A 17235-nucleotide genomic window follows, 5' to 3' on the forward strand; every position below is an offset into this window, starting at 1 on the left:
TTTCCTGCAAAAATCAAGCCTAGTATGTTGAATTATTTGGAGTTTTGAGGAACATCTCCATAATTAAAATAAAAAAATTTTAATTTGAAAATGTTTAACTCAAATTTTAATATGCAAAAATAAAAAAGAACACATAAAAAGAAAAAGAAAAGAGATAAACGTCCTGCTTTTTCTTTCATTTTTATGATGTGTTTGGTACCTGCAGAGCAAAATACTGATAACACTTATTGTAAATTTGCTTTGCTAATTGTCCAGCAAATCCACCTATTCCAACTCTATTTCTCATAACACCTCAACCATCGAAGCCAGTTGCCTTCTTCGCAAAAGTTGGCAAACAAAATGCAGCTGAGTGTACCTGAAAAATGGAATTTAATAAAAAATAAGCTTTAAATAGAGAAATCTAATATGTTTTTTTTTTTTTAGATTTAATTTTCAAAAGAATCCGGTTAACGGGTGCATATAAGCACTTGTTAAGATTAGAGTGTTATAAGATGTGTCATAATAACATTAACTAGAGACAATTCATAAAGTTGAAATTCAAAATTATTATTATATATCGAGATATATGAATTTATCAATAAAAAATATACCTGAGAGATTTTACAGTAAATGTGGATTATTTACCTCTGAGTTGTAGAATTGCAAAGGTCCTCTGGCTACACCCGAAATTTGGTCGGGATCGATGGGGTTGACAGGCTTTTTGAAATCAACATATGGCCCTTCGGTTGAGCAAAGCAAGAAACCAATCACTCCACTGTAATAAGATTGCTTTTAGTTAGACAAGAATCATAGGTTTTTATTGCACACAAAAGGCAGACATTTTCCATCAGACACGGATGGCTTGTTTTTTTCTATATGTTTCATGCTTGTGAGTTACATATTTTTCAACCTGTCTTGTCTCCAAATCTGAGGATCAGCATTATGATTGGTCCTCTCTTGCTACAGAGAAATCTAGATTTTTATATTTAAATTATCAAGAACTGTCTCTTGATTAAGATGCCATCAATTTTTTTCTGATTAAAAATTGTTAAATTCTCCGTTTCATATGTAATATCTTATATACTATGTTATTTAGCAAATAAATTAAAACCAAGGAAACAATAGGAAATAAAGAAGTTGAGAAGAGGGGGCATGCATGCCTTGGATATGTAGGAACAACAGTCCATGCATAGCTGATAGATCCTCTGAAAATATTGCGAAAACTTGAAATGAGTTCTTCAATGTTGAATGGCTGATACCAAAGGCTTTCTGCCTGAATGCACATGACTCCACCCGGACGAAGAGATCTTGCTGCCAACTCAAAGAATGGACTGTCAAAAAGCTCATGTTCAGGTCCTGCAGTATCAAGTAACCCTCCCAATTGTCAATTATTTTAGATGAAAGCTACATAAAATATGTATATTTATATTACAAAAATCTATTTATCATACACATTTTAAAAAAAATAAATCATTTAACAGATGAGTTATAAAAATTAACGTATATCGCGTAAAAAGACTCTTTATGTTACATATATTCTAATACACTAAAGGAATAGCATTCATTTATATAAAAAAGACGAACAAATATACACATATATGTATGTATATTTATATATATGTTACTATAAATTAAGATAGTAGAAAAAATAATAGAGAAAAAATGAAAAATAGTTAGAGGAATATATATTTACTTATCGGGTCAAATGCATCCACTATTATTGCATCATAGGTAGCATTTGGAGCAGACTTCAAAAATGCAGTCCCTGCAAGCAAAATATTTTGCTCAAAAGCATACAATTAGGGAGAGATTAACAGAGGAGGAAGAAGAAGCACACCATCTTGAATATGGAGTGTTACACGAGGGTCATCGTATCCAATGGCAATATCAGGGAAGAATTCCTTGTACACCTTCAAAACCAAAACAAATGAAATCATAAATTACAACCAAAGGGGCAGTCAAGACCCTCACGGGTGTTTCAGTGTTTGTTAACAAAATCCCATGAAAGAAAATTATAAAGAATGGAAGTAACTTTAATGAAAATCGTACTCACATCAATCAGCATTGTGTCTATCTCGCATATATCAATCTGCTCGACAGACATGTGGCGAGAGATTTCCCTGAGGATGCCACCATCTCCTCCACCAATCAGCAACACCTGAAATGGAAGGAAAAGACATTTACCCAACCTTTCCAAGTTGATCAATTCATTTACGTAATTATTTGTTCATGAAATGCATAAAAGAATGGGCATGTGATTTTATGAAACCTTGCTGGGGTCTGGAATGGAGCAAAGTGGAAGGTGAGTCATCATTTCTTGATATGAACATTCATCCTTCTCGGTGAGTTGGAGAGCCCCGTCCAACACAAAAACCTTGCCATATCCTGATGACTGCGAATCATGCGCAAAACAACAGGGACAAACCAAATAAGTTTCAAGAAGAATCAGCTATTTCCATCATGAGTTTAATCAATGTAATTTTGACCCTGACAAAAGCAAATATATGTATATATATATTTATATGAATGTATACCTGAAACACCATCATGCTTTGGTACTTTGACTTCCCTTCAAATAGAACTTTTTCAACCTTTAGGAAGTGCGCTTGTCCTTCAAGAAACATCAACAAGCTGATTAACATCCGACAATATCAGTGGAAATAGAAATTCTCAAATCTCTAATTCGACAATAAAATTTCGAAAACTCTTTACAAGTTAGATATGATTAGGGCAGCTTTGCTTAAGTCTGAAATCGGATTGAGTGCTTTTACGTGACTCTTGTTGCTTCATTTTATGATTGACAATGAGCTATAGCTAGTGATTTTGGGTTTTGAACACAAAACCCAATAAATTATATGCAACGTCAAAAACAAACATAGATTAACAGCAACCAATTATATATTCAAAAATATTAATTACTACAGAATCTAAATCTCGAAATAAAAAAAATACAGCACTGAGCTTCTTTCGAAATTGAATCTCATCCTAGCATATATATATATATATATATATAAAGTTCCTTATCACATATGCTGCTGATTAATTAATTAGATTCTCATTTATCAAAGGAAGGGCCTGCAACTCTTTAAGTAAAGCTAGTGACATTTTAAATGGCTACTCTGAAGATGAAAGAGAATAAATGCTGGAACAGATTTACAAGGTGAAATCAATCTCTCTCGTGTAACTTTTTTAGTCTAAATCACGTCAGAAGTTATTAGCATTGATTGGTTTGGGCTTGGATTTAATAATTGTTCTCAAGTCAGACGTGAGATAAACCATCACAATATATATAACAAACCTGGTAAAACAGTGATCTTATAATAACATATGCTAAGTTTTCAAAATCATCCTTCATGCCAAATTAATAGACTCATCGATGCCTATACATCTAGCTTCTTTTGTCGTTATGGGAATAGATCACTGCACACAAGATTATTTGCTGCACCTCAGGAATGGAATCTCTGATTAAAATGGGAAAAGGGTTAAGCATGAGGTTTTTGCAGGTTGATTTTAAACAATATTTGCGAGAAGATAACATGCTGTCAAACATAAAATTGATCAAGGGATAGAACTTTCAATGAGAATGAATCCATATGCTATACACAACATCAGATAAAGAAAACAAAAATGGAAAAAGAAGAAGAAGAAAGACAGATATAGGGTAAGGCATGCAATTGATGGAATAAGAAAAGGGCAAAACAAACTTGATTTTAATGTTTTCTATGAGCCAATGTAAAAGAACAAAATTGAAGTTAACTAAGAAGTATCCTAATACACTCACCAGGCCACATCGGGCAATTCTCAGCAAACCATCCATTGATACTGGGAAATTGCAAAAGGTCGCCAGCTTCCTTAACATTGTCCTGCATTTCAACACTGACAGGCAAAAAAGCAGATTCATCAGTCTCACCATTACTATTGCTCATGGTGGTGACAATCTTTCTCGGGGTGTTAATGTGAACATTTGCACCAGAAACAATGTTGCTGATATCTGCCATGGGAGGGGGGTTAATTTCTCCTCTTCTTCTGACCAGAGATAACAAAATTAAATTTCTTTTGCTGCTCTAGAGCTTGCCATGGAATGAGAATCATAGGTGGCTTTTTATATGCTGTTTGAGCACGCTTGTGGGTTTTATCTTTAGCTGGAAATAACACACCTGGCCCTATGCAATTCCTCTATCTGCTTTGCTGGTGAGATCATCATAATTGTTTCATATCTGTGCCTTAAAATTGAAATCTGTGTATAATTATCATGGGGAGAAAATTAACCTATTTCTGTATGGCACAATTAAATTTAATTAAAAGTTTCAAGGGAAGGCAATTAATAGGCGCCCATTTAGTAGATTAATTACTCAGACAACTTGGAGTAATGGTTTTTCCTATTAATTACCATCTATCTGTCCATATAACTAGTAGTAACCAATCATTGATCTTCTCAGTTAAAAGGGGTCATAACTCCTCATAAGACTCCATCATATATATATATATATCAAACAAATTATTTTTAATTGGTTGGTTTGTTAGCCCTTGGTTTTAATTTTTTTTTTTTTGTGTTTTTTGAATCATGCAAAAGGAAGAATAAGAATCAAGCCTATATTAATAAGATTTATTCCCAATCGAAAGTTATCCTTCAATCACAATCTTAGAGAGACAAACTCTCTTAGGAATGGGTTTGTTCAAGTGATTTTTTTGCTTGTTAATGTTCTGACTTAAAGGATTTTTCTTTTATGTTCCCTTTTCACTGTTCGAATAAAATTCTAGTCACCTGTTGTGAATAAATACTCATTAATTACATTTTAATTAAAACAAATTGATGGAGTTTAATTTGCTAGTTTAGATTTTACCATTTAATGAAAAAAATCATATGCAGCCACCAATTTGTCAATAATATGAACCATGCTAGTTGCATAGATAGCTTTCTCTAATTGATAAAATTAATTAATCTACCATTTCGTTGGTTGCTTTCCCTCTTCTTTTTTTTCCCATGTTTCTTCTGGCTTACATTTTAGAAACCAACTCCATCATTGTACAGTAGTTAGAAAATGAAAAAAAATAAAATAAAATCCAATCCTTGAAACTACAGCAAGCATTTGCAACTAGCTAGTCATGCCCTAGACACCACTCTTACCCTTGTAGCTATCATTCATGTCACAGAAAATTTGCCATTCTCCCAAATCTGAAAACCAAAATCCTCTTGCTCCTTGCCGACACAAAAAATTCACTATTATATGCTAAAACATAATTATTTGTTCATTGATTGCATGCTCAGAAGTTTAACAATAAATTGACACATATATATCTAATTTATAATTGTGGAATAACAATTAATAAAAGAATAAAAGAAATTATAGAAGCTCAAATGCACCATGCTCAACATATTATCAAGACAAAAATGGGAGAAATGCAATAGCAAATGAGACAAGGGGTAAGATTAGTGGCCCCAAGATTTCAACTAAACCAAAATATAAATTAACAAATATTAAATATCAACTAAAAATTTAAAAAACACCAAATATACAATGTAAAGGAAAAAATCACGGGGTAAATCAACAACAAATCCACTAAACAAATCAATGATACAATGTTCTTATTTGAAGTTTTTATTGAAACTTGAGATCCACTAAAATGACAAAATATACCTCTCCATGATTAATGCACTTCCTGATTATCCAGAAGACATATTCCAAATTATTACTCGTCGCGTGCTCATAAATAAGTCTCTTCATAATGAAATTGATTATAATTTTATGAACATTTATATAATTAAGTACCTAATCATCAATTGATATTTCTACGTACAATTCTATTATCTTCTTTAAATACTCATTTTAGGGAGATTTAAATTTTCGTTTGATTAATGCTTTTGTTGTTTTTTTATTTTAATGTTATTGTGATTGTTACTCTATGGCTAAATGGTCCATCAACAAGTTTCTTGCTTTCTTAATGGTCCGCTCTTGCCGTTTAAGTTGAACGGTGTCTTAGCTCCATGCCTATGAAAAATCCGCAGAACTTGGCAGGCCCTCCATAAATCTTCTCTCTTTATGACTCTCCCCTTCTGTTCTCTTTCCGTACATCTTCCATGCCAAATTCTCCTAAGCTACGGTTTTGCATGTAAATCCTTTTTGTTTTCTTTCATAAAGAAAACCCTTTCTAATAAGTAAATTGTCAATGGTTAAGTCCTTTGCGTGACTTTGTCATGTACATAATGATAAATGGAATGGAAAAATTAAGATGAACAATCTCCATTTGTACGCCTCCTCCCGCTTCCGCCACCTCCCTAAGACCTTCTCTCTACGCCGCGAAGTTCCGTGGTGGGATCAAATCCTCGATCCGGGAAGCCAAATCGTGACCAAATGGAACTACATCATCCTCGTGACATGCCTCATAGCCTTGTTTTTGGACCCTCTCTATTTTTACCTGCCAGTCATCGCTGGCCCTGCCTGCATGAGTATCGATTTAGGCCTAGGAATCATTGTCACGTTCTTCCGTACGGTGGCAGACTTGTTCTTCCTCATGCACATCATCTTAAAATTTAGAACGGCTTTCGTGGCACCCAATTCCAGGGTTTTCGGGAAGGGAGAGCTGGTGATGGATCCCAGGGCCATCGCCATCCGCTACTTGAAGTCAAGTTTTGCCATTGATCTTGCTGCTGCGCTCCCTCTCCCACAGGTTTCTCACCCATTAATCACAATCATATGTTCATGTATATAATATGTTCCTTTTTCTTTTATCTCTTTTAAGTTTCTTGATTAATAGTTCTATAACATTTGTTATTTTTGCCTAGTGAAGAAATTTATTAAGCAATCGAGAGATTACAAAATTAGCAAAACAGTTAGCAAAGCAAGAACAAAATTCTATGCATATTCAACAACAAACTGACAAAACCACCTAAACGTGAAAACAAAAACCAAAACATTAAAAAAAGCTACAACGCCATCTCCTTAGAACACTTGTTTATCGGTTGCAACTCAGCATTTAGCTCATAATGTGTCTGAATATGCTTCGACTTAGCATTTCTTCTATTCTAGCATCTGAACTAGTCTTATATATATATATATATGCAGAAACAAACAAGGGCTTCAGGCTAACAATCGATGCAACTGTTTTCTGTGAAAAGAATGTCAAAGTAGCAAGGCTTGTTAGTGAATGTCTGTTGTCATGTTAATGTCTTTAAGTATGTGATGTATTAGAACCCCTTCTTCCACCGTCCTCGTATATCAGCTAGTATGAAAGCATAGTAGTAACTGAATTCTTCTCTTTGATGGGATGCTTTTTTCTTTTGTTTATTTGTGTGTGGTTGTTTTTACGATGCTATATATATAGTAGTAATTGAATTCTTCTTTTGTGTGTGTTTTTTATTGAACTTCTGTATCGTTTTGTGACATTAATATATCTATTTGGTAAAGAGAAAAAATTTCCATGGGATGCTTCCATTGGGAATTCAAAATAATGATCAAGCCTCCAATTAATGCATATAAATAAACAATTGTTGTTCAAAACTTCGAATTGGATAAGCAACAATATGGGGTATTTACAAATGTATAAGCTTCTATGTTCATGGCCATGATAGATCCTGTTTCCAATTCCATGGAACATCCCATAACAGTAAATCTGAAGTTTGGTTTCAGTTCTGAGAGTTCTATAGTTAGTGGTTCAGACATATGTTACATATGACAGCCAATCTCTAGTGGCTTAATTAGTTTAAGAGGCATGGATTCCGAAGTTCCACTGCAGATAGAGAAATTGCAAAATTACAAAAGGAAATTGCTTCAACACTTGCACTCTTTATGAGCCATACGTATAATTCACATGGAGGCATTGATATTTTATTATGTTGCTTGCCAGATTGTCATTTGGTTCATAATTCCAGCAGCAAAAAGTCCATCGGCTGCTCATGCTAACCACACGCTTTCTTTCATTGTTCTCATTCAATATGTTCCTCGATTCTTCATCATGTTTCCTCTGAACCAGCGGATAATTAAAACTACTGGCGTTGTGGCTAAGACTGCTTGGTCAGGTGCAGCATACAATCTACTTCTGTCTATGCTGGCTAGCCATGTGAGTTCTCATCTCCCCATTTTCATCCCCTATTGCTTTATCATCCTGCTGTTATCTGATGCTAGAAGCTGGTGGGAACACCTGATACTGTTACCGTGAAGGACTCCTGCTGACCCCTTTGTTGTTGTTATCTGTCATTGTTTTAAATTGTCAGTGCAGGTCTTAGGATCTTCATGGTATGTGTTGTCTATTCAACGGCAGTACCAGTGCTGGAGAATGGAATGTGCTAAGGAGATGAATGCTACCCACTCACCATCATGTAATCCTTTATTCCTTGATTGTAGCACCATAGGAAAGCCCGAACGTAACTTTTGGCTCAAGGTTACTCGTGTGATCACTAGTTGCGATGCTAAGAATGATGACAACAACGATTTTCAGTTTGGGATGTTTTCTGATGCTTTCACCAACGATGTTGCTTCAGCAGATTTCCTTGATAAATATTTTTATTGCCTTTGGTGGGGTTTAAAAAATTTGAGGTATGCATCCACTTTGATTCCTCCTTTTTGTTAACATCTTCCTATTGAACAACTGGTTTTGACAGACCAAATAAAAAATGGAAGGTCAAAACAGCATGCTGAAGATACAAGGTTTAGTTTTTAAGAAATTAGGAGTGATTATCTTTGCAATCCCAAGATTAGACTGCATTCCAACGCAAACATGTGCAGAAACTTGAAAGAAATGAACTGCTCATACTCACTCATCTGACAAATACTTTGCATTATGTCAGTAAACATAATCATTGAAGTCCTAGTTGCTTTGTAACAAGTTAAAATTAGTTACTACAAAAATTAATAATTACTCCCTTAGCATAGTTAAAAGTTCTTGTTGATCATGAGTTGTCTTGAATGGGTATGATGCAACATAGTTCTCGAATTCTTCTACTTTTTGTCTGAGTATAATGCTGCATCATTTTCACTTAATTCAGTTAACAATATACAGTAGAAATGATGGGTTTCTAGAAATTTGCTTATGCATCATTGTTCAGCTTCAACATTTCACACACACTCTCTCTCTCTCTCTCTCTCTCTCTCTNCTCTCTCTCTCTCTCTCTCTCTCTCTCTCTCTCTCTTATATATATATATATATATATATATATATATATATATATATATATCTGCCTTTCTGGTTTGCATCTTTTATGTAGCGTTAGATATTGAAATTTCACTTTCTGGTATTAGTGCTAACACTTTTTTTCTCAACATTTTTTGTTATATGCAGTTCATATGGACAAAATATTGTGACTAGTACACTTAGTGGAGAAACATTATTTTGCATTCTTATTTGTATCATTGGTCTAGTTTTCTTCTCACATCTCATAGGCAACATGCAGGTATATATCCCTCTTTTCACAATATAAACTTGTACATGAATATCAGTTTCTGCATTGCTTTTTATCCGCCTTTCGGTTTAGTTGTTTGAGGGCAAAATGCGAGTTGCTATTGAAATGTTTCAGGAAAAACACCATGTGTAGATGCTTACACACACACACACCCAAAAGAAAAAGAAAACAACTTGTGTTTCTTTTTTCTTGTTTTCTCTTTGGATTTGGCAGGGGGCTTTTCTAAATCTTCAATAGCTTTATTCTTGTGACCTGCTAGCTGACTTGGTTTGTCCTCCCCACTTCCTTGCCTTGTTCCTATCTTTGATTCATAGGCACTATGGTGAGAATAAGACCAGTTAAAGACAATACAATTGTCCTTGATCTGTTTGAGGATATGGAACAAATGGCCTCAAGAAATAAATTCCAGTTAGATATTGGGAAGTTCAAGGAAGAGGAGAGTACATGAAGTTCCTACCAAATGAGTTGCTATAAGCATTTTAAAACATCTCTTCCTGAATTCCCTTCTATATTATGAGATGCAGCTAAGTTCAAGATGATTCGGATTACTTGACCGATAATCCTCATATTCCAGACTAATTTTGTCATTGTTAGAATATCCATATATACGAAACCTTATGAATCACAGCAAATTCTTGTCTATTTCACCGTGGAATAGTTTGTGCTCTGGTCTGTACCAACATATTAGTTAATATCTTTCCTCTATGAGTAGCCAAATGACCACCATTTCTAACTTAGTTCTTGAATAACTTGCCTTCTATGGTAAGCTAGACAGGTTAGTCATTCTTGTCATTCCAGATTGTTCAAGTAGAAAATTAAAAATAAAGTAGTATCAGATATCATCCTTCATTCTGAAAACATTGAATTAATTCATGATACTGACTGAACATGGTAAAGTGAATATGAAGTACTGATAGTTCTCTTACTTCAATGAACTTTTGCTTTGTCACAGACCTATCTTCAATCTACAACAGCAAGAATAGAAGAGTGGAGGGTCAGACGAAGAGATACTGAAGAGTGGATGAGACACAGGCAATTGCCACCAGATTTGCAGGACCGTGTTCGCCGGTTTGTTCAATATAAATGGATTGCCACAAGAGGTGTTGATGAAGAAGCCATATTGAAGTCCCTACCCTTGGATCTCAGGCGTCAAATTCAAAGGCATCTCTGTCTTGCCCTTGTTCGCCGAGTAAGTCTTTGTTGTGTGGTATCCTTGTCATGTAACCAGTGCCTAAAAGATTCAAAAGGCAATGTTTAGTCACTGCCTGCTTGGATACAGTACTGTTAATGCAAGTAAAATTTCTAGACATCAGACAGAATGAGTATTGTCAAAATATATATTGAGGTAAAATTGTCAACAAGTTTTTTGAGAAATTACATCTCAAGCTGCTCAGATCATAAATTCATCTTCAGTATCCTCATTAAACATTATGAACATAACATAATGTTTAGTCCTATGATAGTTTTGTTACATACCATAGGACTAACTAGTAGCTGTTTCATTCCAGGTTCCTTTTTTTGCTCAAATGGATGATCAGCTCCTCGATGCCATATGCGAACGCCTTGTCCCTTCCTTGAACACCAACGACATGTACTTGGTTCGGGAAGGTGATCCTGTGAATGAGATGCTTTTCATCATTAGAGGCAGATTAGAAAGCTCTACAACCAATGGCGGTAGAGCAGGATTTTTCAATTCCATTACCCTGGGACCTGGTGACTTTTGTGGTGAAGAGTTGCTGACATGGGCCTTGGTTCCAGCCTCTACCTCTGAGTTAAACCTTCCATTATCAACCAGAACAGTCAAGTCCCTGACTGAAGTTGAGGCCTTTGCTCTCCGCTCCAGGGACCTCAAATTTGTAGCCAAACAATTCAAGCGCCTCCATAGCAAGACACTGCAACATGCTTTCAGGTACTATTCCCACCAATGGAGGACTTGGGGAGCTTGCTTTATACAAGCTGCTTGGAGAAGGTTCAAGAGGAAGAAGCAGGCAATGGAGCTGGCAAAGCAGGAGAACTTGTACTACACGCAAGACAATGAAGATGGCTACAGTGAGGGATCAGCTGCTGCAGAATATGATGATGGTGGTGCTGCATCAGCTGATAATGCAAACAACTCCCAGCATCTTGGTGCCACAATTCTGGCTTCTAAATTTGCTAAAAACACTAGAAAAGGAACCAAGAAGATAACTAGGATTGACCCTGACGACTCTAGCTTAAAATTGCCCAAAATGTTTAAGCCTGTGGAGCCTGATTTCTCTGCAGACCATGATAGTTAAGTACCATACACACGATCTAGCAAACATCTTGTTAAAAATAATCATTTACTGAACCACAAATAAAACAAAAGAAGGATTTCCATCTCCCAGCAGCAGTTTAATTGGATGAAATTGAAAAAGATGTGAGGTTGTGGGTCAATACCGGAAATATCATGTGAAAAAGTCCTTTCATTAATTAAAATATGCATATTTTTTAACTTAGGGGAATTAAATAAATACTACTATTAATGCTTTTGGATTGGTGAAAATTAGACAACAAACTTACAGTTGAAGAAAAAGAAAAAGAAATTTTGGGTCACCAAAAAGCATTGGACTCTGTATAATTCTGTATATGCATTTGATTTATTGAATTTTATTAATATATTTATTAATTTTTACATTCAGTTTCAATTTTTATTTAATCGTTTTCAAATACCATTTTGTGAATTTCATTCTAAAAACTCTCCCAATTCTAAAGAGAAAAATAATAAAATGCACATATACGTATAAGGAATAGAAATGCTGCTAGCTAGTTTCACTATTTTTGTCTCAATTATTTATCTCACATTGTGTAATATATAATAATTTATTAGATATGTTTAGAGTGAAATATACCGATTAACCAATGGGACAATCAATTCATAAATAGGAAGTTTTAAGTTGGCTTAAAAATAATGTTTTAAGTTGGATTGGAAAATTAATTTAAAATAAAAAAGATTCATTAAAAATTTAAAACCAATTACAAATTACAATCATAAGAAACAAAGTCTTTAATGAAATTAGAAGAACGCTATGCTGAATAAATATTTTCTGAAATAGTAATACCTTTTTCTGGCAAGTTGATAAGTAACTTTAATTTGTCACATTAACAAATATTATGAAAATTGACAAACAAACAATAAAGAAAGTCCACACAATGAAATAGTTTTTCTACTTTTGAGAAATTAAAGTATAATAAAATCTTTTTCAATAATTTCCTAAACCAAACCAAAGATCTCCTATGCACCCTCTCTCAATAGTTTCACAAGAACTCTTACTCAAACCTCACTCTAACTCCACCTTCACAGAGAGTAAAGCACTATTTACTCTCATAACCTGGTTACAGACTTACTAGTATAAAAGTCCAAAGTAAAATAAGATTAAGACTCAATTTGAAATAACAAGTTTAAAATAGTATAATTACTTAATATTGTACATAAACTAAATTATTAGTCAAATAAAATTTTAAATTCTAATCAACCTAAAGCTCGAAAACAAATTTGTAGCTGTTGACTTGATCTGTTTAACCACCCTGAGAGCATCACCTTCGAACAGCTTACATGTGAGGTGAATTACATATTCTTAGCAAATTCTAGTGCTCTGTTCGCAGCAATGGCTTCAATAACCAAAGGATCTGTTACTATCATTGCGCTCGCAGAAAAACCACCTAGCACCAACCTTTCCTAGTCACGAATTATCACACCTAAACCACTGTTCTAAAAGATGAACATGGTAACGTACATTGATGGAAGAATATGCTGGCATTTGGCATTTTACAGGACGATCTTCATCCTGCTGCTCCATAGAATGTTCAACAGGCCAGGACTCGATGTCTAACTCGATTGCATGATGGTGCAAGTCCATACCACCCTTGTGTCCGGGCTTCGTACTCTCATCTATTACTGGAATTTCACTTTCATTCCTATCCTGAGACCATACATTAATTGAATTATGTAAGCATCATGTAGCAAAATCATAAGCCAGACTGTTTGCTGGCATATATTGAGAACCAAAACTGTATAAAGGCCAATTCCCCAAATTGAGAAATGCTGAGAGACAGATATGAATGGACTTACAAAAACATCCCCACATTAAAATTTCGTAGAGAATATTTCATATTAAAAGAAATAAACAAGGGAATCACAAAATGGGATTTACGGTATGATTACATGTTCTATTTATCTGTCACAATTAACTGCAAGAAATTTCAATACTCGCCAATGTAATGGTTGTGTAGATATATTTGCACATAAAAAAATTAGTTAAAATAGTAATTAATTTCATAATTAAAATACCTGAGTCGATATGTTCTGATTCTTCTTGGTCATTCGTAGATGAATCTACCATTAAAACATACGAGAGGTATGTGGGCAATGTTGGACCATTGTTTTCCTTTATCCTTTTTGCACCTTTCCCCTAGCATTGGACACCTCCTAATATCTAGATACAAAAGTGAGGGAAGCATATTTTTTCTGGGAAGGGATTTGAGCTTTGGGCAATTCTGGATATTCAAATATTGAAGAGAGGTGAGGTTTTGAAAGCCATTGGAGGATAAACTTTTTTACATTTTTTAGATTTTTGATAGAAAGATCTATGAGAGAAGAGGGCAGTTTCATTCCGATCTCCTCCTGAGGAAATGACACCACATATATACATTTTCTACCATCAATGTGGAGGGTTGTAAGAGAGGCGAGTCTATGCAATCCCCACTCCATGATTGCCTCACACTAATCTTGGGTTCACACATTAAAAGTGATGTTAGGTTGGTAAGGAAACCCCATTCTCTAATGGAATATTGCACCCTTGGACATGCCAGTATGAACAACTGTTGAAGAGAGTGGAGGTTGGGCAGAGCTTCGAGCGTTTCACACCCACAAAGCCACAAAGTTTTGAGGTTGGCGCTAGGCAACCCACTCTTTGGGAAACTAATCAGATTTGGACAATCTTGAAATTTAATTTGTTGAAGACAACTGAGCTTGTCCAGTCCTTTGAGTAAGTATTTAATATTTCTACAATCCCAGAGTGAAAGAGATTCAAGACAAGTATTATCTCTAATTTTTTGTGCTAAAAATTCAAGCTCTGGGTATAGATAAATGTTCAACAATTTAAGCCCCACGGGTAACTGACCACTCGATGATAATGACTTTAGAGCTTCACATGCACTAACTTGAAGAGATTCAAGAAGGTATGTGCTACTGAAATCGATATTCTCAATGTCATCGAGTAAATATTGCAAATTCTCACAATTGTGAATGTTCAAAGTTCTAAGATTTGGAGGCAATTGTCCACCGAAAGTGAAACCAATTTTGGGCACTTTACAATCTCCAACTCTGTAAGACATGTAAGGTTGTGCGAGGATTTTGATAATCTCTCTAACCCTTGAAATCCTTCTAATCTCACATGTTTAATCTCTCTAACCCTTGAATATTTTGCTTCCTGGAGTCCTTGCATCAAAAGGAAATCGAAGCGTCATCCAATCAATGTAGTTCTTATTCCAAACATCATCCAAAACAAGTAAAAATTTCTTGCTTGACAACTTCTCCTTTAGACTGACTTGAAGCAAATTCAAGTCATTTATATCACAAGATAGGGATCTGACCGATTGTAGAATTATTTTTGTAATCTTAATAACGTCAAATTCCTCTGAAACACATACCCATGCTTTGAGATCAAAGTAACCTCTTATGCTATCATCATTGTAGACAAGCTGAGCAAGGGTTGTCTTGCCAATCCCTCCCATGCCGACGATGGGAATCACAGAAACGCCATTATCAAGGCCATCCTTCCTCAAAAGTAAATCAAGTATTGCCTTCTTGTCTTTATCTCTCCCTCGTACTTTAGCTTCATTCACTAGAGAAGTGCTAGGCAACCTTTTTGGTATTGCCACGGGCCTTCCAACACCATTCCCTCGCAGTTGCAAGTTAGCCTTTCGTGTTGCTAAACCTTCCAATCTTCCTGTAATCTCTTTAATGTTGAACACATCTTAAAGTTAAACATGATTGAACTTGGATGTCAACTAGTAAGAAATTTTTGTGCCTTACTTGAGCTGGCTTGATGTTCTTTCTATTAATGTCATGGTAAAAACGTATGAATTGAGAAAGAAAGAAGTAAAGAGTGAACTAGTAGGCTGCTGGACAGAAGCAGAGTATTCATCTTATATCACATGATGATCACACAGTGATCATATATACATTACAAAATGATAGTGTAGATGACACCTGTTACAAACCGCTTACAGGTGTTCTTTCAGAATGAAAACAACACATTAATATCAAAATATTGATAGCTAGAAGTATGTAGATCATGCTGTACAAAAGGCTTGCAAGTGTCCATGTAGGGGTTATCTTCTAACACTCCCCCTTGACACTTGCAATGAAGAGATTTAGTTTAGTTCTGAAAGCTTCAAATCTTGACTTTTGAAGAGGCTTGGTTAGAATATCAGCGAGTTATAGCTCTGAAGGGCAGCATTGAACATTTATCTCATTCTTTTCTACTGCATTTCTGATGGAATGATATTTCACATTTATGTGCTTAGTCTTGCCATGCCAGACAGAATTTTTAGCAATAGCAATGGCAGACTTATTGTCAATAAACAAATTTGTAGGAACTTTTGCTCAAATTTGATGTCCACAAGCAACTTCCTCAGCCAAAGAGCTTGATTTGTAGCTTCAGCAGTAGCAACATATTCAGATTTTGCTGAAGATTGAGCTACTACAGATTGTTTATGTGAATTTCAAGAGAAAGGACCATTACCAAGTGTAAACAAATAACCTGATGTGCTCTTTGCATCTTCACTACTTCCTGCAAAATCAGAATCAATATATCCACATAATGCAAAGTCTGCTATCTTGGTGTAATGTATCCCATAATATTCTGTTTTCTTCAAATATCTCATAATTCTTTTGGCAGCAATCATATGCTGATCAGTTGGTGCTTGCATAAATCGAGAGAGAAATGCCACTAAGAATTATATATCTGGTCTTGAAGCACAGACATAAAGCAGACACCCAATTAATCTTCTATATGCAGAAGGGTCTTCAAGTTGGTTACCAGAGTCTGCACAAAGTTTTTTGTTTGCAGCAGAAGGAGTTGACACAGACTTGCAATCTGACATCTAAAATTTCTTGAGAACCTTGGAGATATAATTTTACTGAGACAACCAAATACCAGTTCTCAAATGATGAACTTCAAGTCCAAGAAAATATCTCATAAGTCCCAAGTCTGACATTTCAAATTCTGTTTGCATCTGGGATTTAAAATTCTGCAAAGCTTGTTCACAATTTCCAGTAACTAACAAATCATCCACATACAATGACACTATCAATAGCAATTTGTTACCTAATTCAAGAGTATACAATGTGGCTTCATTCTGACTTTTAACAAAGCCTCGATGAATGAAGTGGTCATTGATTCTGCTGTACCATCTCCTTGGTGCTTGCTTCAATCCACATAAGGCCTTGTGGAGCTTATATACCTTGTTTTCTCCTGACAAGAGTTCAAACCCTTTAGGTTGGTCAATATAAATTTCCTCTTCTAAGATGCCATTGAAAAATGCATATTTTATGTCTAAATGATAGACATTCCACTTAAGTGCAACAGCCAGAGCTAACAATAATCTGATTGTGTCATACCTAGCTACTGGAGCAAACGTTTCTCCATAATCAACACCAGCTAGCTGACTGTAGCCCTTGGCTACTAACCGAGCTTTGCATACGTTGAGGGAACCATCAGGATTTAATTTCTTCTTGAATATCCATTTGACACCAATAATATTTCTATCTGCAGGTCTGTCAACCAAAGACCAGGTGCCATTTTTTTGGATCATTTGAAGTTTTTACTGCATAG

General features: G+C 35.1%; 2 protein-coding genes across 2 annotated transcripts; one reads left to right on the forward strand and one right to left on the reverse strand.

Moving 5' to 3' along the window:
• Positions 213–3989, reverse strand: LOC18603875 (spermidine synthase 2). Its single transcript, XM_007036110.2, has 9 exons — positions 3761–3989; positions 2514–2590; positions 2249–2371; positions 2033–2137; positions 1817–1889; positions 1673–1744; positions 1140–1335; positions 625–754; positions 213–355 (listed from the first exon to the last, which is right to left on the reverse strand). Exons 1-9 carry the CDS (start codon positions 3975–3977, stop codon positions 293–295), a joined length of 1056 nt encoding a protein of 351 aa, XP_007036172.2. The 5' UTR covers positions 3978–3989; the 3' UTR covers positions 213–292.
• On the forward strand, positions 6078–11972 carry LOC18603876 (probable cyclic nucleotide-gated ion channel 16). The gene is made up of 6 exons (XM_018116852.1): positions 6078–6648; positions 7825–8037; positions 8197–8513; positions 9256–9367; positions 10329–10565; positions 10885–11972. The coding sequence occupies exons 1-6, from the start codon at positions 6211–6213 to the stop codon at positions 11650–11652; spliced, it is 2085 nt and encodes a 694-aa protein (XP_017972341.1). The 5' UTR covers positions 6078–6210; the 3' UTR covers positions 11653–11972.

Source organism: Theobroma cacao, chromosome 3, assembly GCF_000208745.1.
Source record: "Theobroma cacao cultivar B97-61/B2 chromosome 3, Criollo_cocoa_genome_V2, whole genome shotgun sequence".
Taxonomy (NCBI): domain Eukaryota; kingdom Viridiplantae; phylum Streptophyta; class Magnoliopsida; order Malvales; family Malvaceae; genus Theobroma; species Theobroma cacao.